This window comes from Contarinia nasturtii, unplaced genomic scaffold (assembly GCF_009176525.2).
Source record: "Contarinia nasturtii isolate CC-2019 unplaced genomic scaffold, AAFC_CNas_1.1 Cnas_scaffold_2678, whole genome shotgun sequence".
NCBI classification, from domain to species: Eukaryota; Metazoa; Arthropoda; class Insecta; order Diptera; family Cecidomyiidae; genus Contarinia; species Contarinia nasturtii.
This window is the reverse complement of record NW_022199997.1, coordinates 1,651,454-1,673,445: the sequence shown is the minus strand read 5'-3', so window position 1 is coordinate 1,673,445 and position 21,992 is coordinate 1,651,454. Positions and strand designations below refer to the sequence as shown.

The window sequence follows — 21,992 nt, the reverse complement described above, 5'->3', positions numbered from 1 at the left end:
AAATCCTGAGAATCCATGGATCAGCAGAATTTCACTGGATTTGGACTTTAGGCCATTGAACCACTTAGGTGTTGTGGCTCCCAATGGGAGTCAACATTATGCTTATTTTTCACGATTTCCCATCGGAAAAGCGGGAAAAATCGATTTCAAGTTTTCCCAATTTACATTTATTATCGCAATATTTGTATACATTGAGAAAATAAATTTCCAAAAATTACGAACGAACGAACGTGTTCGTTGTTCGTTGTTCGTACGAACATACGAACGAACAATCCAAACAATTCATTTTCTACGAACGAACGAACGAACAAAATATACATTGAAAACGAACGAACGGTTCGTTCGTTGGTGTTCGTGGACAGCTATGCTCAATAGGCTGTTTGAGAAAGATACAATGTGAAAGGAAGAGAAGCATGCATCAATTGAAACGTTGACCAACAATTTTGTTGAATATTTTATATGCTGTAACGATGGGCGCGGTTTTGCAAACGATGGTCAAACAATTTTGATATTGTGGTACTTGTAGACGCTTTTTGACATCGAATATGATTTCTGGCCATAAATGCATTTGAAATAAAATTAATTATGACCCTAAATATTGACATTTTATCAATAAAATGTGCATGTAACCGTCCACTCTCAGTTGGAAAAATGTGCATCTATAGCTTTTACTCTCTTTGAGAGGTTCAGTTTTTATCATAGTATATTACATCAATAGAATCACAATCGTTTGAAAATGTAATCAGGTCGAACCGTAGCAAAATTGAATTATTTATTAAATGGCGCGTTATAATACTGCTTAAAAGTATACAATTTCTATTACAGTTAAAGTGTTTACAAAATCCTGTAAATTGTTACGTACAAGTGGTATATAACATAAAGAAACATTTCATCAGTGATCGGAAGAAAATACTTCACATTTACTTCAGAAATATATTTTACTTTTCAAATATTCGACCAACCCTTTTATGACTAAAATGTACCCTATTTAAATTTGTGCATATTACAGTATATAGAAAACTACATGAAAATTATCAAAATTAACAGATAATGTGGTGAAAAAAATAGATACATACAATTTAAAGCATGTATTAAAGCGATAATACCCACTCAATATGTACATCCAGAATTATAAATAACCACAGAGAAAGTTTACCGAAACTTGTTACTTGGAGAAAATATAGGAGCAAAGTTTTGTACCAACCAAAAGGTATATTCTCTTTAAACCGAAAAACAAACATTTCGTACAGAAATATAAAACTTTATATGAATAATTATAATTATCCTGTTAATTTTGGTCATTTAAATGAACACAAAAAAGCAAGTAAACAAGTTTAAATCATTTTAATAAATAATCGTGATTGATCAATCAAATTAGCGCATAAAATGGTCAGTTATTTTCAAATCTGACCTTTGGCTTTTATAGTTATACATATCAGTTTAAAATGCATTCATCAAATGTAAAGCACTTAATACATTATTGTCTTGAGCATTTAGGTTATTGTATTTTGTTTGTGTCGCGTTCTCATTATGAGCTTAGTGGAGACAGACGAGGTGTAAAAGCCTTGCTTGGAATAATCTATTGGCGACAACAAGACTAAGTGGAAAATTTGAATAAATCTCACTTTTATAGCTTGAGTCAACAATTTCTGTGTCGCAGGGGAATTGTAAGCTTGCGCGTATCGAATTGCCCTCACCACATACGGTACATGGTACATTATTACAAGGGATTCTCAATATGTTCTATGTTCTATGGAGAGAACAGTGAACATACAATTTCCATGTGCTACTATGTATAAAATGATGTTGAATGTTTGTTATCTGACTTATAGTTCGACTTCTTGGGAGGCTGCACTGCACACAGTGCACACTACTCATTATTAAGTAGTACGACAGTGTCATGTTCCGTTCTGTGACTGCCACGTCGCGCACATATTCACTTAAACATTCAGTCGGCAAATTATCTCATTATCATTACTAATGTGCGGCTTTCACACAACCTTTTGACTTCAGCCGTCTCACACTTTCATTTTCACTGCTAATAATAATAATTACTAAGACATGTATGTTTAACCATTTAATATAAATTTGATGCCGAGAATGATATTGATAACAATTAAGCAACCATTGACAAAGTCAACTAAATTCAACACAAAATATGATATTGGTAATTTTGTGAATAAATTTTCCACGCAAATGGAATTTAATATCGTAATTGATGCTGACCTATTCAAAAGAGAATATCTAATCTCAAATTATATTCGGTGAAAATATTAAAAGAAAAAGAAACAGTAAAATGTCGCATCAGTGAAATATACTTGGAGCAAAAAAAAATATACCATCGATGCTACTTATAAATTCTCAACACATCAATTTAATACCACATGAAATGGCACAAGCTTACAACGACAGAAAATGCTTTATCCGTTTTATGAAAGCGATGAACAGGTTTCTCTCTTCTTTTGCTGAGTGTGAAGGAGATATAACGTACTCAAGTTTTTTTTTTGCCAAACGCTTTGGTATATAATAGTATGTACATCGAAAACATCACGTTTATCTATTGAATTAGCCATCAATGAACGGTTTTTTTTTATCTTTAATGCATTTTCGTGTTTTTCTAGCATTTTTTTTCTTTCTTCTTTAGTGAAATCCCGGTAAAATCACATTTGATGAACATATGTACACGTTTTTTGAATACATAAAATAATCCTCGCATTGTCAAAGCGAGTGAAGAGATTGTTTTCTTTTTTTCGTGTCTGTTCAAGTAGAGAATACATTCGCGAAATGAAAAAAGCTTTGCATAATTCCATGATTGTTGTATGTGAATTTCGAATGATAAAGAAATTGAGAGAGGGGGGGTGGTAACGTGTTTCATATCCAATAATATTGACAGTTAAAATAACAAGAAGAAAAACGAACACGTTTAAAATATATGTGATGAGAGACATGGAAACAATTTTATTTATTCAGTGAATTCGAATAAATGTATCTGCATTAAAGCCCTTGATTTCATTTATAGAAAATACAAAATAATTGAGATTCAATATTTAATAGAGCCATTTGTATTCGAAAGTATTTATATCATACCTAGAATCGCTAATGAATGTTCAAGGAAATGTAAACCATTACTATTTCTTTATTTGTTTTTAAATGTTTCCTGCTTACTAATCAATTTTTTTCGGTATCATTTTACAGTACTACGAAATGTCGTATGGCCTTAACGTGGAGATGCACAAACAAGTAAGTGGAAAAATTTATTTTATTTTAAATTCAGAATGAAAAACAAAAGAATATTCGAATCCAAATAAAAGTCAGATTTATGGCTTTGAATGATTTCCAAATCGACAAAAAATCGTAGGTTTTGAAGGGAAAAAGAGAATGATAAAGACAATGATCAATAAAACCATACGAACTCCTGCCTTGTTTTATTTGTGTTTGAAATATTTATGACCGTAACATTATTATTATTGACATTTATTCCCTTTGCTATTTTTCACATTTCGATGAAGATACTAAACATGTTTTATTGCCATTCAGAATCAAAATTGGCATAGAATGCATAATGTTTTCGCATGGAAAACACCTCCCACGAAAAAAACGCCTTAATCTTTGCTGTACTTTTTGTTACAATATGTTCACTCATCTCTTTAGCTCTCCCTCTCTCTCTCTTGATCTCTTGTTCGTTTTGTACGTGCTGCGTTGTGTTTAAGTCAATGTTGGCCAAATCAATTCAATCGTCTCTAAATTTTCTTGGTTGTTTGATTAGTAATTTTTATTGCATTTCGTAGTGCTGGATTCAGAATCGAATTGTTGTAATCAATAACAATGTATTGATATGGAATTCGGTTCGAATAATCGTTTCATTACATAGTCATGATGTTTACTCAGTACCACTGAGTTTGCTTATTCCGAATGGCAAGCATATTATACGAAAATTAGAGCATTGAACAAAAAAATGGAACATTTCTCATTCCAACCCTCTGAAATGCGGTGGCATATCAAATGAGTAGACATTTCTTGTTTGCCATCCAACATTGTACATCAGCAAAATATCAAGCGATTTCATCATGTCAAACTCACAAAGTGGAAAGGCTTGATGTTTATTTTTGTTGTGTGCTGGTTTTCTTACTCCGATTGCGAACATGCCAAATCGAATGGTGTACATGGTGTGCACATGTGTTGGTCTTCCATTTTATTTACTTTGCGTTACATCTTTTTTTTTCTACTTCTCTCTTCTTGCTGTTATTTATTTGATTTTTATCCACATCGGCACTTTACTGCGGTTCAGATATAACAGTTTTATGCACATTTCTCCCCATGGATTTGGAGCTTTTTCGTTTCGTTTCTTTCGCACGTTTTGTGTAAATATTCGATTTATTCGGAATGGCTAAAAGAAAATCATCAAGTTTAACGCTTATAAAATAAAGTCGAATGTTATTTATTACATTGTGTATAGTGAATTCGTTGCCATTTCTTTTATTAACATTTTCGTTTGATAGCTGTCAAATGTATTTGCCGATGTAAATGCGATGCACAATGAACAGTTGCTGAAATTGTTTTGTCAAACTGTTAAGACGAGAGAGTGAGAGAACAGAAAATGGTGGTATACGTAATTACAGTCATTAAGGCTACTTTTCTTCGCCGTCTCTGTTTAGTGGCAATGTAAACAATGAACTGTTTTGCAGTGTTTGTTTAACACTGCGGAATGAAAAGCCAATTACGAAGTGGAAAAGTTCGTCGAAAATCTAGAATGAGATGTTGTTAAAACTTAAATCGAAAGAACAAAATAGTCTCTATCTTCAATTCTCCAGCGTTTTACATGGCTTCATGTTTATTTGGTACATTGAAGTTTCTTGATTTCATTATATAGTTTTTTTCCCTCGATTCACCGCACATAAACTTGAAAATGCGGTAGAATATTCCGAAATTAGCCCATTCCCTACAAAGACATGAGTTATGTTTTTTTTTTTTTTGTTAAGGTTTTCAGCCAATATCAACGGTGAAGTAACGTTGAAAAAATAATGCTGTAAATCTACCCGATTGAAAGATTGGAAAAGTAACGGAGCGCTTTGTTTTTCTATCTGTCATTTTTCTCAACCGCTCTCTTCTCACTAACAAGTGACAAGCTAGCATTTGTATGTCTCGTGAGACTCAGATGAATGTAATGATTATGATAATATTGTATGGTATACATATATCCATCTATGCAACGGAATACGACCCACATTTTCCAACAAAAGAAAAAGACGAAGAAGAAGAAGAATAAGATGACGAAAATCCATTTTTACCATTTCACACGCGTAAACATAACGTAGATGTCAAATCGAAATCAAATAGACTGTGGCAAACTTTATCAAACCCCGTGAGCATAGTTTGTATAGGAACTCAACCATCGTATGTCAAAATGAAACTTGGTTATCGCTCTATGTACTCGTATAAATAGTATAGAGAGATGAACAGATGAAATGACGAAGCAATGAACAACAAAATAAAACGGAAAAAGGAAACACAATTTAAGCATGAGTGCATAGATCCAACGAAGAATGAATGGCGAATAAAAAGATGAATTTTCATCGTATGTGCATTTGGTCTGTAAAGCGAATAAAATCGTCTTATTTCCTATCACGAACTTCACTTCGGTAGAAGGGGTGACGTCTTTTTTTATTCCCATTTCGTTTGAAATCGTATACGATGTCGGTGTCGTCTTGACTTGTGACGAACATGATACATGGCTCATGTATTTCGTGGTGATTTTCATGCCTTGGTGTTTGTTCAAAGTATTTGTTTGTGTTTGTGCACACTCCAATCTCGCATACTTAGCCTGTTTTGTTCTTTTCCGGGATTATTGCACAAAGATATACCTTCGTGGTTCACAGAAGAGATTTTCCTTTGAGTTCCTTCGCTTCTATTCCCTTTGTATCATCATTCTATGTCGATGAATATTCGTGTAGTTTTTCAAGCACTACATTCACATATGGCCAAAGCCATTTTGCTTCTCATTTTCAATGGTACATGCAACATTGTAGATGCCACTTCACATTCAGTGTTGAATGAATATTTCAAGAAGTCTCTTATCTACAAAGAACCATTCCAAGTGAATGTTGAGTAAATAAGAAGGATCGATTGACCGGTCAAAAAGTTTACACACTATTAAAATAGAGATAGAGAGTGTGATACCATTCAAATTACCTTGATCGCATTTTTTTTATTCACAATTTTAATTGGAACCGTTTTTTTTTCTTTATTTCGTTTACAGACAGAAATAGCGAAACGTTTGAGTGCATTGATAAATCAACTGCTTCCGTGTTTACAACCAGAGCATCAACAATCTGTGCTTCAGGCTGTTGAACGAGCCAAACAAGTTACAATGCCGGAGTTGAATGCTATCATTGGCGTAAGTATATATATGTTTGATTTATGTAGCATTTGAAATCTATGCCTGAGCGAAGGCGATTTTTTTTTCTTTTTGAAAGAGTATGCAAAAATATAGCCAAATTGTATATTCCGCGAATTAGAGGTAGTTTACCGATTAGATTTTGAAAGTAATATTTTTAGTTTTTATTTTTTGGCGATGGTTTCCTTTTTGAAGAACGAAATGTTAAAATTTATTTGGATATTTTTTATTTCGATTTCTTTTTTCGTTTAAACTTTGTCGAATTGGCCTACCAATAGTAGTTTTGCTCGGAAATTTTCCTGCCTTAATAAAATAGATACGGAATATGGGATAAATGGAATAGAAAATAGTTTAAAATACAAGCAAATTCCAAATTCAAAAACAAAATCAATTCAACAGGATATTAACTATTTCCTGTAATTATTGCAAAAATTTACGGTTTCTCTTTTTTTCTCCCATTCTACTTACCACCTACACATACAAAAAAAAATACAATATACAAACACGTGCGTTTAAAAATAAATACAGCAACAGCATCCAGCAATCCAGCAATTGATCGTAAGTTCGTAAACGTGCTACTGATTTTGATGATAACATTTGTTCGATCGCGCATTTGTGTTTATTTTCATTTCATTTCACATCATAATTGCGCTTGGTCATCATGTATTCACACAAAAGACGAAAAAAAAGAATTAATTTTTTTGCCATCATTGCTTTTCGTTGTTGCTTTTTCTATGTATTTTGCAATATTTTTCACTTATTTTCGAATAATTATAATTTTTGATGACACACAAGCTTAAATATATAAATAAATAATAATCGCCAATTCACAAATATCACACACTAAATTAACAAAATGCACGCACTTTTTCTTTTAAATGTACACTGGCATTCGTTGCACACTAACATTAAGTTACTACATTTATTGATGCATTTTTAACTAATTGCTTGCTTATTTTCGTTGGTAAACATTCAATATCATTTATTCATTTTAAATAAGATATCTATGTGTATTTTTTATTGCATTTTCACTATTTTAACGTATTTTTTGTGCTTGTTTTGTTTCAACAGCAACAAATGCATGCCCAACAAATACCCATGACACCACATCCGATACCAACGCTAGGTTCATTGGGCTCGTTTGCCGGCCCAATGGGTCTACCACATGGACCACAAGCATTGCTAAAAGTGCCACAGGATTTACACAGAGAAGACATAAAAGTCCCCTTGGGCGGACCATCGGCAGAAGAACGATTGGTAAATATAAATTAATATTTAAAAATTGAATCAACAAATCTAATGTGTCCAAACTGTTTGTTTCAGCGTAATTCTGTATCACCAGCAGAACGTGAAAAATATCGGCCACGATCACCGCCAGAACGAGAGATAGAGGATACAAAACGACGTAAAGAGGATAAATTAACCAACGTAAGTATGAACGAAAATAATTTCCAAATAAATTTGGTGCTAAGCTTGGTATTGTATGACATTTTTTCTCTATCTCTCTCTTTTGTTTCGATGAGTAAAATAAAATTAAAACCGCGTAAAATTACACAAAAAATAAATTCAAAAAAAGAAGGACTTGACTAATATAGATATATACTAAAGAAGAAAAGTTTGCGTAGAGTTTGTTTTTTTTTTCGTTTGTTTTATCGAATTTTTTTGGTATTTTCATTCGGTTGTTTCATTTTCCTTTTTTTTGTTCTATTTTTTTATGTTTGGAATATCGAAAATAATCTAGGAGAGTGATGGAGAGAAAAGCGACCAGGATTTAGTTGTGGATGTTGCAAATGAAAGGGTAAGTATTGTATCGCTAAAAAAACAGAACACACACACATCAAGTCAAAATCGAAAAAAAAAAATATTTAAGTCAATAAGAGCTATTAAATGCACATAAGATTGCTCTCCATTTCTGTCTAATGTCTATGATCGTCATTTTTTCTTTACTTTCTTATTGTTTTTATTTTTGTTCATCGACAAGTTTTATCTTAATTTTATTCACAAAGTCAATCAGTGAAAGTAATAATTTCGCAAAGAAAATTGTAAATTAAAAACATATCAGCTTAATTAATATAACAATGAATTTTTGTATTTATTTTTTTAAAGGAATCACCGTCACCTCGCGCAAATGGCGATCATGCCGTAGATTCACGCGACAGCATTGGATTAAATGGAAATGACAAACCGGGCGGTAGTAATTCGAAACCTTCGGCTGAAAGACCACCATCTCGCTCTGGTTCAAGTTCATCCCGTTCAACACCCAGTTTAAAAACGAAGGATGTAAGCACACGCAATTACCATATTGTTCAATGACCATAATTTCAATGCGTTCATATGTTTGTGTGTCATGTTTTTTTTTAGTTGGATAAACCAGGAACTCCCGGCACAAAGGCTCGATCGACAACACCAAATGCAAGCGGTACCCCAGGAGCAGGAAAAGGTGCTGTTCCACCCATACCTGTTGGGTATCCATCACCGTATCAACGACTACCCGATCCATACCGAGCACCAGCCGAATATGGCCGGGCATTTGATCCACATGGCCATGTTCGTACAAATGGCTTACCGCTTACAGCAGCCCCACATGCGGCTGGAGGAAAACCGTAAGTGTCAAGAGCTACATTCGCACAGGTTCTTTTTTTTTAAATGAATGCAATTGATTTTTGTGTGGTGTGCTTGCAGTGCGTATTCTTATCACATGAACGGTGAGGGAACATCACAACCAGTGCCATTCCCAGCAGACGCTTTGAATGGACCAGGAATTCCCCGTCATGCACGTCAAATAAACGCTCTGTCACATGGTGAAGTTGTGTGTGCTGTTACCATATCGAATCCAACGAAATATGTTTATACCGGTGGCAAAGGCTGTGTCAAAGTTTGGGATATATCACAACCGGGTAACAAGAGTCCGGTTAGCCAGCTTGACTGTTTGGTGAGTGTCAGAAATGTCCGATAAATTTTATGTAAACCATTATTTATAATATGATTTATGTATTTTAGCAACGAGACAACTACATTCGATCTGTTAAACTTTTACCTGACGGCCGTACATTAATTGTTGGTGGTATGTATTTAGATGTTCAATGGAAGCAGTTCTTCAAATTATTTTCGCTTATTTCACATGATTTTATTTTTGTTACACAAAAAAGGTGAAGCATCGAATCTATCGATTTGGGATTTGGCCAGTCCGACACCTCGAATTAAAGCTGAACTTACATCATCGGCTCCTGCATGCTACGCGTTGGCAATAAGTCCGGATTCAAAAGTGTGCTTTTCATGTTGCAGTGATGGTCACATTGCCGTTTGGGATCTACATAATCAAGCATTGGTGCGACAATTTCAAGGGCACACAGACGGTGCATCTTGCATTGATATAAGCCCCGACGGTAATCGATTATGGACGGGTGGATTGGACAATACAGTTCGCTCATGGGATTTGCGAGAGGGACGACAATTGCAACAGCATGATTTCAGTTCACAAATATTCTCGCTCGGGTATTGTCCGACTGGTATGTGTATATTGAATTTATTTAAATTGAAAATTCAAAAACTCAACTCTATTCAATCAATTTTGTTGGTTAAACAGGCGATTGGTTGGCAGTTGGAATGGAAAATTCACATGTAGAAGTGTTGCATGCCAACAAACCCGACAAATACCAATTATTGTTACATGAAAGCTGTGTACTCTCATTACGCTTCGCCACCTGTGGCAAATGGTTCGTTTCAACCGGCAAAGATAACTTGCTAAATGCTTGGCGAACACCGTACGGCGCTAGTATATTTCAGGTAAATTTATTTGATTTTTTTTTTTTCATTCAAAGCGACCAGTAAAATTAACGAGTTTCTTTTTTTCGTTCAATGCAGTCGAAAGAAACTTCATCAGTGCTAAGTTGCGATATATCTGCTGACGACAAATACATAGTGACTGGATCGGGTGATAAGAAGGCTACTGTTTACGAAGTTATATACTAAGCAAACATTAATGGTTTCTCATTTTCATCGTTCATTCTTTCAACTGACAAAGAAGAGAAAATCACGAATAAGAAGAAAAGAAGAAGAAAAACATAAAGAAAATAACGCATAACATGGAACCAATACGAATTGTGTAAAAAGATGTTCAATGGAAAAAAAAAGAAAAATAATTATGTAGAATTTAATGATGATCGCATTGAAGAAGAAAAAGAAATGTGTAGAAATTAAACCAAAATTACTTTAAAATATAAATAAAAAAAACTTGACAGAGAATTTCGTGTAATTTTAAAATCTATTGTACAATTTTAAATTTAAAATACATTTTATTGAAATGACAGAGAAACACTATGGTACTCCTCATATTAATGAACACATTAAACGATCACAATTTGAGCAATGTATAGATAATTTGTTTGTCGTTGGTTTTGTGTGAAAAGTGAAAACTGTTCGATTACATTTTTGGCAACTCGAAGCTGTGCAACAATACCAACAAATGAATGACAACATTGAAAATGATTTTACCAACTTAATTTAGAAATCAAAACAAATAAACAGTTTAATAAAACGAAGCTCTAAATGTCTGATGAAATTTAGTTGATAAATGCAATTTTTTTAAATGTGAAAACACACGAAGATTAAACTATTATCAATAGCATAGAAAAATGTCAAATGTTAAGTGTCAATGAAAAAAAAATCTATATACAATATTCTCATTTAAATGTACTAATAACTAATGCAATCGAATGGAATTATTATTTCTCAAAATGTTCTGCATCTGATCTTGTTCCCCTCCCCCTATCCCCAAATATATACATAAAATTAGGTTGTCAACTCAACAATTAGAACCGCGTTGAAGATTTTTTCTTTTTGTTCGGCACTATAGAGTTGTTCGGCTAAATAGCACCTATATTTTTTGATTATACAATAAAAAAATGGAAGAAAACGAAGCGAAACACTGGATTTCAGACCGATTTCATTCACGCCATTTCATTTATAAATGAAGCATTTTTACAGATTTAAAATGGAAGATGAACTCATATTTAGAGTTTATTCAATATTTAAGAGTTAAATGGTTACTAAATCTGAATGTGTATTGTTAATATTCGAATAATAATTCAATGCTAATAAGTAAATTTCCTTGCAACAGCTGAACAATATAAATTGCAATTCACGATGTACGATTTAAGAAGGGACAAAATGAACAAAAACCATTTTAGATTTTAAACTTTGAAAATTCAGCTCTGGAAACCGTTTAAAAAAAAAGAAAAAGAAGAAGAAGAATAAATGTGAAGAACGACAGATTGCAATTCAAAATAAAACAATGAACATTGAAAATAAAAGAAGCATGTTTTATTTCACCATCATCTTTAACATTTTCTAGTTTCAACATTATTTTCGCCCTCTTCATCTGACTCATTTGAAGGTAAGGTCATTTTCAAACTACGATTTACTATGGATTTTACGTCGATTTTGAAGTTTCAATGATTGAGCATATTGTAATTTGAGCCAAATACCATGACACATTTTATATATTCGATTATCGCCCGCCAATCGTTCTTCTTTTGCATATTCGTATTGACTTAATATCAGTTTTCTTGCCGCATTCAATTTACCCTTTTGAATCAGTGATATGCTGTAATACAGTTTGCATCGTACAATTATCGATGGGTCTCCACTTCTGGACGCCAATTTCAATTGATACCTTGATATTTTTCCTGCTACATCAGCCTAAATGACAGAATATAAAAACTCATCAACACATTTCTACTGGCGACCAAATTTCAAGTGTCTTACACATTTTTCAACTGAATCACCTAATGCAGAGAAGGCACCGCCAAGCGTTGACAGCCATGACATTAAATTCTCTGTCTCAACGTATTCCCATGTTAATAATGTCGCTCGTTGGCACCTGTAATCATCAAAATCCACATTAAAAATCATCACAAAACAAGTGTATGTTTCACAACAAATTTACCAAGCATAATCGATTAGTCCGCCATTGATCGGCTCAACGATGCAAAACAACACTGTTGAATTTAATTCTTTTAACAGGTAAAATACTCGTCGACGAAATCGATTGAGCAAATTGAATTCTTTTACAGCATACACTAGCTGATTTGGAGTTATAGCTTTGGTTACGCCAGCACCATCGATTTCATCAACTGCCTCAATGATGGTACATTTGTTTTGTTTTACGATAGAAAATGTATAATATGAATCAGGCAGCTTTACGATGAATGAAACTGGTTTCATTTTAGAATGTTCACGTTCATCTAATACAAATTTAAAGCTATGGAATTCGAACACAATGTTATTTGCTTTGGATGTTGTTTTGGTCTAGAACATTTTTGACTACTGTCATGACAGAATTCAGTATATGACAGCACTGTGTTTATGTCAATTCTTTTATGGAACGATATAACCTCAAATATTTAAAACAAAAACAACAGTTCATAACACGCAATAAATTTATCTTCAATAATTCAATTTATCACATTCATTCTTCTCATAAATATAAAAGTCGGTAGTTTTGTAATTTCTTTGTGGCAAAAGATGAAATAAACAAACATTTATTTTAAATTGTTGAGTTATGATGAACTTTTTAACACAACATTTTTGAATTTTTGCCTGGGATTTAGCCGACAAATTCCACCGATCAATTCATTTGAAATGTTATCAAGTATGCTCTGAATGAATCTACAAGCCAACCTCCCTGAAGCAAATCGTGGTAAATTTCTATATTTCTAAAAAAAAGTATTTACTCTGGGAAACTTTGAGTTAAAGAGCCTTAACGGCTCTGAACAGTCTTAAAAATAGCTGAAAAAAGAGTTCACTAAAAGAAAAAAAGCTGCATCATTCTGTTGTTTTGAGACCCTAAATGATGCGTCCCAAGGGTATTTGCTAAAAAATGAATCGATCTTCTTCTTCTCTGTTAATTTAATTATTTTATTAGATTTTTTATTCACCTTTGACACAAGCTTTTTACAAGGGGTAGACACAAATGTTCACTATACAAAACTAAAAGTATACTAGAATCTACTAGAAGCTACTAAAAGAATATTTGTGAACAAATGTTCATATTGATACTTCTACTGATCCATACAAAATACATTGCCAATACTTTTCTTATGATGAGATTAGCGGTACATTTTTGTAAACAAAATATTGTAACAATCGTTTCAATTGTTCTCTGTATAGATGCAGATTAATTGCGTTTTTGTTTGTATACTAAAAGACACTAAATACATATTAAATGAAACTAAATATAATAGAAATTGGTGTCTATCCCCTAGGACACAAGTGACGTATCTGTGGAATAATAATTTAGATGTTGACAATAATGTAAGTGAAAATATATGCGAATTTTATTGTTTTAAGTGGTTCAATTGGAATTCTATATTATTTCGAAGAAATTGCATCATACCAATTTATGTGGTTAAATTCATTTGAATTCTTATTCTATCAGTTGATACTGAAACCCGAAGTGAAAGAGTTGATTATTTTGATCATTTGATGCTCGCGCTGTGATCTAAAAAAGTAAATTTTGCTGTGGTGTGACAACTTGCCTTAATTAAAAACTAAAATTGAACAAAATGCAGAAATTTCTAGTTTATGCCATCTTTTTTGCGGCCGGCAAGTATTCATTTTTTTTTTTTTGATAATCAAAGATACAAAAAATCCAAGCAAATTGGTGAATTTCAATATTAATTTATTCTCCGGTTTTGAATTCATCTATTTTACAGTTCATAGTGTACTGGCATACACTTTGACTGGCCAAGTCGAAAGCATAGCATATCCAACGAGCACATCATCATGTTTTTGCTACATCGCGGTCAAAGATGAAGGGTCATCTTCCCGAAGTTTATATTATCATGAAGTGAAACGTGAGCAAGTTTGTAGATTTGCAGAACGATGTAAAGAGTTAAATGTGTATGTTAAGGCAACAGCAGAAGCGGCAGCGTTGGGTGCAAATAAAATAATAACTATTGAACATGGCAACACATCTGCTAAATGGTGGACATTATAATTTTTTTTGAAAGAAATTGATTTATTCCTTTTTTATTTTCATAGCCACTTGTACTCGCTCAAATAAACTAAATCGCACATATATTCAAAATATCTCTAATTATGAACAGATTTTTATTAGATATTTTATATGCATTTTTTGTAATTAATTTAATAAAGTTGAAAATTTTGTTTAAAAAAAAAACAATGTTGAATAAAGTTTCAATCTTCAAGTTTCTACAACATTTATTTATACGAAATTATACGATTTTTTTTTTCAAAAGATTTTTTGAGAGAAAAAAGAGAATTTGAATTGCACTTTTGGTTATGATATGCTATGATATGAAAGTTTAATTGTAATTTTCATTAGAGTAAACTCTCATTAAATATTCAAATCAAATCTTTTATGATCAAACTGGCGACTTAGCTACAGGGATAGAGGTGATATATTGGGGGACCATCAATACAGTGGCGGTAGTGTCTTTGACGTGTTTGTAGAAGGAATACAACAGAATCCAAAAATAGGTTACTGGGACTGAAAACATATTAAATTAAATCATGTATTATTAAACCTTTTAACTAGATTCAAAAATAATTTCTTCCATTTTGTAAATTACTCTCAATTGGTCTCTATTTTATATATTATATATGGAAATATATTTTCTATTACTGGCGCGAAGTACGTTGGTCTACCCAGCCTCACTGTACGCACTTTATTTCGATAGCACTTCAAAATATCCTCAGCTCCAGAGCAATACGGATGTTCAAAATTATCATTTAATGGAAATTTATATTTTACATGATACGGTTGACTATAGCGCCAAAACATGATATAAAAAATATTTATATTGCCTACTAAGAAAAATTCTGCCACTGAAGCAGCAATAATGAAAAAGATAGTTTAAATCGAACACCCAAGACGTTTACAAGCCAATCGTAAGGGTATTAAATTTATATTCAACTTATCTGGTGAATCAATTAATTTGGTGAAAATGCCTAAAGAAAAATCAAACCGTGTGAAGTGCCTCTCAATGAGAACTGATTGCTTAACAAGTATTGATAAAATGTATTTAACCCGAATGCACTTTAAAAATAGTTTTCTACCCATATCGATAATGGTATGAACTATGAAGTTCCGACAGTCCATGATTTGACTGTCTTGGAAATTTATGAAAATATTTGTTCGAATTGCAAAGAATCAAAAATATCGATAATATAAAATCAGAGCTAGGTTGAAAAAGATATTACAATAGAGTTCATAAATTTGGGGTTAAAATTATGAGACAGTTATTTGGGATTGCAATGTCATCATTGTACCAATTTGGGGAAAAAAATGTTATTTCGTATCTCATTAGGAAAACTATTCTATTCTCCACGGATATTTTGAATGTATTTGCATCATAAGTGCATTTTTACTCTGAGAACAATTGTTCATTAGGTCATAAATTCAACAATATTATTAAATCGATATAACAATGAAATACATTACATTTCAACCAAATCAAGTAGAAAATCGTTTTAAAAAGTTCGGCACATATTTCATATAATGAATTTATTTTATTTTCAAATTCCATGTTCATTGTTCACAGCGCCGCGCGTTGAAATCAAAATGAACTAAATCTGACATATTGTATCCCAAACCAAACATAATGCAGCTGTCATAATTAGTAAATTCGCACCTAGTGTCTACAAATGGTATATTTTAATGTTTTGAGTTAATTTTGCATCAGTTAAACGTGAACCTTCATCAAATATAATTCTGTTTAAATGTTTACGTGAAACTAAAGAATAAACCGATAAAATGAATGTGAAAAAAGCAATCGATCCGCTGCAATTGTGCCGAATATGTGCGATTGACGTTGCTGACGATACATCACATTCACTTATTGAAAAAGATCAAATCACCAAATTGGGCGAGAAATTTATTTCATGTCTCGGAATTCAGGTAAATAAAATAATGCATTTAACACGACAAAAGATTAATCTGTTTAATTTCTACAAAAAAAAAAAATAGCTTATGAAGGAAGGATATCCAGAGCGTGTTTGTGACTATTGTCAATCTCAGTTGAATACATTTGATGCATTTGTACGAAAGGCAAGGACAACGTCGAATCAGTTTGAAAGTATACTGCAGGAGTTGAAACAAAATAATGTGGATGAAGAAAACGAACATTTCGAAGATCAATCGGATGAGACGGTAAATAATAATGAACTGTTGGCAACGACAGATATGGACTTTGAAATTTCCAATGATGAAGTGTCAGCAAAAAAAGTGTCCAATCAATCGATCGAAGTGGAATTTCTCGACGAAAAAACCAAAGCGGAGCTTGTTAGAGGAGGTGTTATCATTCCAGCCAATGGAGACGAAGGTTTGATATTGTATTTTGTCCCCCGATCAATTGTTACACATGAAATTACAATTTGGTTTTTGTTTCTCTGCAGATGAATATACGATTGAATATTTAGAACCGGAGTACATGAATACATTTGTTGATGAAATAACGCAAAACGAAGAATATGAGGATGATGACGAAGATCAGCATTCAGAAACACAGGGACAAGATGGCAAAAATAACGCAGAAAGTCGACCAAAGAGAACATACCCGTATAAATGCGCCAAGTGCAATAAACGTTTTGTTTACAAAGAGGTTTACGAGGCGCATATTCGTATTCATAAAGGCTTACCGGGTTTTTCGTGTCCGCATTGTCCGAAAACATTCAACGAAAAATCAAATTTCGATTATCACATGCAAGACCACACCGGTATGCCGTTATTTATTTATTTTGATAAGCAATATTTTTGACGATTCATTTCTTCCTTCAGGTATAAGACCGGCAAAGTGTCATCTTTGCGAGAAGAGCTTCAAAAATAAACAAGATCTGGCTTCCCACATTCGGTGCCACAAGGTAAAATATTTTCCTATTGTTAGACATTCCTATTGTCTTTTTTTCTCGTTAAAATATAAACAACAGACATTTTTTTCATATCTGTATAAAAATTATTTTCGTCCCCAAGGACATTCGCAAATATATGTGTGATGTGTGTGGAAAACGGTTTCGTTCACAAAGCCATATGACCTATCATCGGTATGCTCATTTTGAAGAAAGAAATTTTGCCTGCGACCAGTGTCCACAAAAATTTAAATCACCACACATACTTCGAACACACAGAAACACCGTACATTCAACCGTATTTCGCTACGAATGCGAACAATGTGGACGCAAATTCAAACGAGATCATCACTTAGTGGTAAGTTAAATGGTTTGTAAAATCGAACAAAAATGTCATTAGTCATCTTTGAATGAATACTAACCTTTATATGTAATGTACGATACACAGGCACATAGACGCACACATAACAAAACACCAAACAACCGGAAGCCACGGAAAAAGAAAGCCGAAAAAGCAGCTGATTCAACGTATGAAGTTGTTGAGATGATTAAACAAGAAGAAGAACTCGACATTAACTTCGAGGAAGAGACATATGACGAAGAATTCATAACCGACGACTAATTGTCCAATTTTATTATTGCTAGACCATGTACATTATAAAGTAGAAATTTATAAGAATATTTTCATATTTTTATCGATTGTTTATAAACAGAAAAATCCAATAAATAATAAGTAAATAATTATCGAAAACGGCAAGTACCAAACAGATTTGGAAAAGATATTAAGCGGTTAAATACCAGTGTTTAAAACATATGTTATATGTATATGTCACATATCACATTTCTATTGGAAAGAAGACAAAGAAGAAAGGTAAAAAATCAACAAACATAACTTTCGCTGTAACACCGAACGAAGCGGATCGAATCTATTCTTTATTTATCAAGCGACATATATGAGTTTGGAAGCTGATCGTTATTTACCCTCTGATCAAAAAGTTCTCGGAAATCGCGAATTAAATCGAGCGCGGTTCGCGTATGATCAAATTTATTTTTTTGTTAGGTTTGTAGTATCGACCTCGATACATGTGCAAAAATTGTGGGCAATATGTTAGCTAGTATGTGTTGGACAGCGGTTTGTTTTGGTCAATCCGAGTGCGTTTTTCGATTTTTTACAATGGATAAATTAACTGAACAAAGAGTGTGTTTGAAATGTTGTGTTTTGAATGAAATTTCTTGTGCGGATACATTAAAAATGATACAGAAAGCCTTTGAGGATATTTCCATCAAGAAAACAACATCATCCGAATGGCGCGAAAAAAACGAGCCGAAACCCAAAAAACCACGTCAAAGTCGGTCGAAAGTGAAAGTGTTGCTGACGGTATTCTTTGATTATCGTGGTGTTGTTCATTACGAATTCTTGCCAGAAGGTCAAACCGTCAATAAAGAGTATTATCTGGCTGTTATGAAGCATTTGCGCGAGAAAATTCGCTTGAAAAGACGAGAATTGTGGACCGAAAACTCATGGATTTTGCATCACGATAACGCGCCATCCCGTACGACTCTCGTTGTTTGTGAATTCTTGGCAAAAAAAATCAAACCAAAGTCATTGCTCAAGCACCGAATTCGCCAGATATGGCTCCGTGTGATTTTTTTCTTTTCTCCAGACTCAAATTGCCACTGAGGGGTAAGCATTTGGACACAATTGAAAACATCAAACAAAAATCGAAAAAAGCCTTTAGCGAGATTTCAGCGCCGGCCTATGCCAAGTGCATGGATGAATGGATCAAACGTTGGGAAGCATGTGTTAATTCTAATGGTAAGGGAGAGTGTCCGGTTACGAGACACGTTTTCTCTTTCTCACTCTTTTTTAGTCATAGTCTATATTATGCAGGGATTTATACATGCATCTTTATAAATACAAAAAATAACAGTGTTTATTTATTGTGAAAGCCTCTTAAAGCAATCAAGAATACAAATGGCATTTTTTCTTAATTTTACTCCATTTCTTGATCCTCTTCCAAGTCCAAGTCAGAGTCGCAATGTTTGCAAATGGAGTAGCTTCTACGCATGTCCGCACGCTTCAAATGAACCGGCCGTTCGCACGAATTGCACTTGATAGAATTGGCAGCGGTTAATTTTTTCGGCATTTTCTTGATGCAAATGATACAAAAGTCATCATCTTCAGAGGCAGATGATGGCGATTGGTCCTCTTTGGATGTCGATTTCTGTGTTTTGGCGCGTTCAGTTGGTGGTTTTGCCTTTTTCGATGCTGCTTTTTTCGGAATTACTTTATCTTTTCTTTAAGCTGCCTTCTTCTTTAGAGAAGCTATGTTTCCTGGAGAAGTCAATACACTACTTTGCATTGCTTTTCGGCCTCTATTAGATGGCTTTTTTGGAGTACCAACTTGTAACGGACCAATTTCATCCAGAAGGGATGACGAACTGGTAGCACCAGACAAAGATGTAGATGGTCGGGATGTTGATGGTTCTGATGACGACGCGCCCTTGTTGATAACAATATCTGTGAAATCGGCCAAAACAATACGCCGCTGTTCCGCCTCATTTTGATTAGCCTCAACTGAGACTGCCGCTGCATTTTGCTCTACGGCCTGGACATAGTCTGCATCAGTAAACTTATCTCGATTGAATGGCCAGATGCCAGTTGTCTCAAAACCCGCTTTGATCACTTTTGGCGTTAACGCCAAATCCAAAGCAGCACAGACTAGACCGGCTATATGGCGGATTTCAAGTGCTTTATTGGCGTTGTTCTTTTGCCAAGCACTGCATTGCAATGCATAGTAGCCCTTGACAGGTCCATACACAGAGACATCTAACGGTTGCATTTTGTGGCTACAATGCGAAGAAAATGAAAGTAAATGCACACCGCATCTGCCGCTAAGTCCAGAGTAGGGTGGCCAAAAAAAAAAATTTTTTTGCTACTTAATGGACCGGGCCGGTTTCCACTATTTTCGGGCCCGAGAAATCGATTTCCGGTGAAAAAAATATAGGTTGATGTACTCCTAAGCTCGCTCGAGAGCTACCAATATATCAAGGAAAGGCCGATTTTCATGCATTTCACGTATTTTTGAACTTTTTTTCTCAAACATGATAAACGTTTTGTTTTTTAGGCTTAATCAGTAGTTCGTGGATGGTACTTACCCACCAGAACGATTTTAAGCACCAATGATGTTTTTTGACCATAATCTTCCGGGTCCGTTTTTCGAAATTTCACAAAAACTTCGATTTTGATGAACCCTTTAATTGCAATACTCACTGCCAATGAAAAATCATGGAGGTCTATTACTCTAAATCGATAGCCGGGGACATAATATGCATGTTAGGGGTGTATTTCAGCATCTTTTGATCAATTTAAATTAAGTTGACCGAACAGATTTTTTACATTTCAAAGATTTTTAACCATTACCTACCGATCGGAGCGGATCGGAAGGTTTGATTCATACTATTTTTTGAGATATGACTTTAATTCACTCTGTATTAATTAGCTGGTGTCTAATGGACACTATTTAAGCATTTTGAATGTATGAATCCACTCATAACATTGTATCGATGGTTATTCGACAGTTGGAAAAATTTGATTTTTTTGGATTTTTTGTGAAGCATAAATATTACTATACTTTCAATATTTATGTTTATTTTATTTATGAAAAATGAATTTCATCAGAAAAATCTATGAGAAAAATGCATTTTAGGACAAGAAACCTTTATCGTTTATCAATATTATCAATAAAAAAAACTGGAACATTTCGATTTTCAAATGAGTTATTTTTTATTTTGCAAAATGATAAAATTGCTGTCTAACTAAATTTTTTAACATAATTTTTTTTTTATTATAATCGGGATACATAGCTGTGTATGCTTTTTTTACTTGTAATATATCCTGTTAGTGGGCACAGTGGCTACTACGACTACTGCGGCACTATTCGATCAACTGAGTTAAGCTGCACACGCTTTGGTCAGGAGATAAATGGGTGACCGTTTAGAACATCGTATGTAGTCGTAAAATACTGTGTCAACCGTGTCTGTGTACAACAAAGGTATGGATTTCAGCACAGACACGTAAAATAGAAATCCAACGCCATATAGAATATGGCAAAAATCATAAGAAATGTAGGATACAATCGGCTGATCACCGATTTATCTGAATTAATTGATCAACAGAAACCAGAAAGATAAGAATTCTTATCTCAAGGCCCTATGCTCCACTAGGAGTTAAGGGAAAAAGAAAAATATATCCTGTAATGTTTCTTCTTTTTTTGTTAGTTTTTCATTGAATTCTTCCATCATTTTGACGTTTCGCTCCGCATCGTCGTTTACTACATCTAGCGTAGAAAGCATTTCTTGGTATGCAAGTGGAACTTGGAACAGTTTGTAACCCCAAATACAATGCAGTTTTTTGAACGCTTTGAAATCTCACCATTATTTTTACAAAAAGACCCTGCACAGTGGGAAGATGACGAGGACTACCGCAGTGCGAAAGAAATGCTTTCTACCAAAAATTTGATTTTCTGCAAAATGTCGACCAAAAATTCTTTGAAATATTGTAAATTTGGATGCGTTTTTCTTTCAATCCGTTCACAAAAGGATTGATTTTATTCAATCAAAACAAGAAAACTCAATATGAATAATTTTGTATGCCTTTTAAAAGTTTCTATTTCAGAAGAGGATATCATGGTAATATTACTTTTCCGCACACCTAGTGTAGGGAAGG

At 33.6% G+C, this 21,992-nt stretch overlaps 3 protein-coding genes and 1 long non-coding RNA gene across 11 annotated transcripts in view; 3 read left to right on the top strand and 1 right to left on the bottom strand.

The window, feature by feature from the left end:
• The window catches only part of LOC116348923 (protein groucho), a 58,820-nt gene extending 47,507 nt beyond the window's left edge, over positions 1 to 11,313 (top strand). For 5 of the 8 annotated variants that reach the window (XM_031780144.1, XM_031780143.1, XM_031780142.1 and 2 more), the window contains 13 exons: positions 3,196 to 3,240; positions 6,257 to 6,394; positions 6,923 to 6,952; positions 7,466 to 7,651; positions 7,718 to 7,822; positions 8,136 to 8,192; positions 8,501 to 8,674; positions 8,756 to 8,997; positions 9,077 to 9,326; positions 9,395 to 9,458; positions 9,544 to 9,903; positions 9,981 to 10,180; positions 10,259 to 11,313. In XM_031780144.1, coding sequence (XP_031636004.1) covers positions 3,196 to 3,240; positions 6,257 to 6,394; positions 6,923 to 6,952; positions 7,466 to 7,651; positions 7,718 to 7,822; positions 8,136 to 8,192; positions 8,501 to 8,674; positions 8,756 to 8,997; positions 9,077 to 9,326; positions 9,395 to 9,458; positions 9,544 to 9,903; positions 9,981 to 10,180; positions 10,259 to 10,366 — 1,959 coding nt within the window. In that variant the 3' untranslated portion in view covers positions 10,367 to 11,313. The remainder of the gene's footprint in view (positions 1 to 3,195; positions 3,241 to 6,256; positions 6,395 to 6,922; positions 6,953 to 7,465; positions 7,652 to 7,717; positions 7,823 to 8,135; positions 8,193 to 8,500; positions 8,675 to 8,755; positions 8,998 to 9,076; positions 9,327 to 9,394; positions 9,459 to 9,543; positions 9,904 to 9,980; positions 10,181 to 10,258) is intronic. The other 3 variants (XM_031780147.1, XM_031780146.1, XM_031780150.1) reach the window with 3 other exon arrangements.
• A 381-nt stretch (positions 11,314 to 11,694) lies between these two features.
• Positions 11,695 to 12,732, bottom strand: LOC116348926 (uncharacterized protein F58A4.6). The gene is made up of 3 exons (XM_031780152.1): positions 12,342 to 12,732; positions 12,161 to 12,275; positions 11,695 to 12,094 (listed from the first exon to the last, which is right to left on the bottom strand). Exons 1-3 carry the CDS (start codon positions 12,617 to 12,619, stop codon positions 11,807 to 11,809), a joined length of 681 nt encoding a protein of 226 aa, XP_031636012.1. The 5' UTR covers positions 12,620 to 12,732; the 3' UTR covers positions 11,695 to 11,806.
• Positions 12,733 to 12,839: 107 nt separating this feature from the next.
• On the top strand, positions 12,840 to 13,994 carry LOC116348927. The gene is made up of 3 exons (XR_004201864.1): positions 12,840 to 13,094; positions 13,660 to 13,708; positions 13,833 to 13,994. It is a non-coding gene; the product is annotated as an uncharacterized LOC116348927 (long non-coding RNA).
• Positions 13,995 to 16,043: 2,049 nt separating this feature from the next.
• Positions 16,044 to 17,965, top strand: LOC116348925 (zinc finger protein 776-like). Its single transcript, XM_031780151.1, has 6 exons — positions 16,044 to 16,316; positions 16,386 to 16,740; positions 16,814 to 17,134; positions 17,196 to 17,278; positions 17,388 to 17,621; positions 17,712 to 17,965. The coding sequence occupies exons 1-6, from the start codon at positions 16,173 to 16,175 to the stop codon at positions 17,883 to 17,885; spliced, it is 1,311 nt and encodes a 436-aa protein (XP_031636011.1). The 5' UTR covers positions 16,044 to 16,172; the 3' UTR covers positions 17,886 to 17,965.
• Positions 17,966 to 21,992: the final 4,027 nt, after the last annotated feature.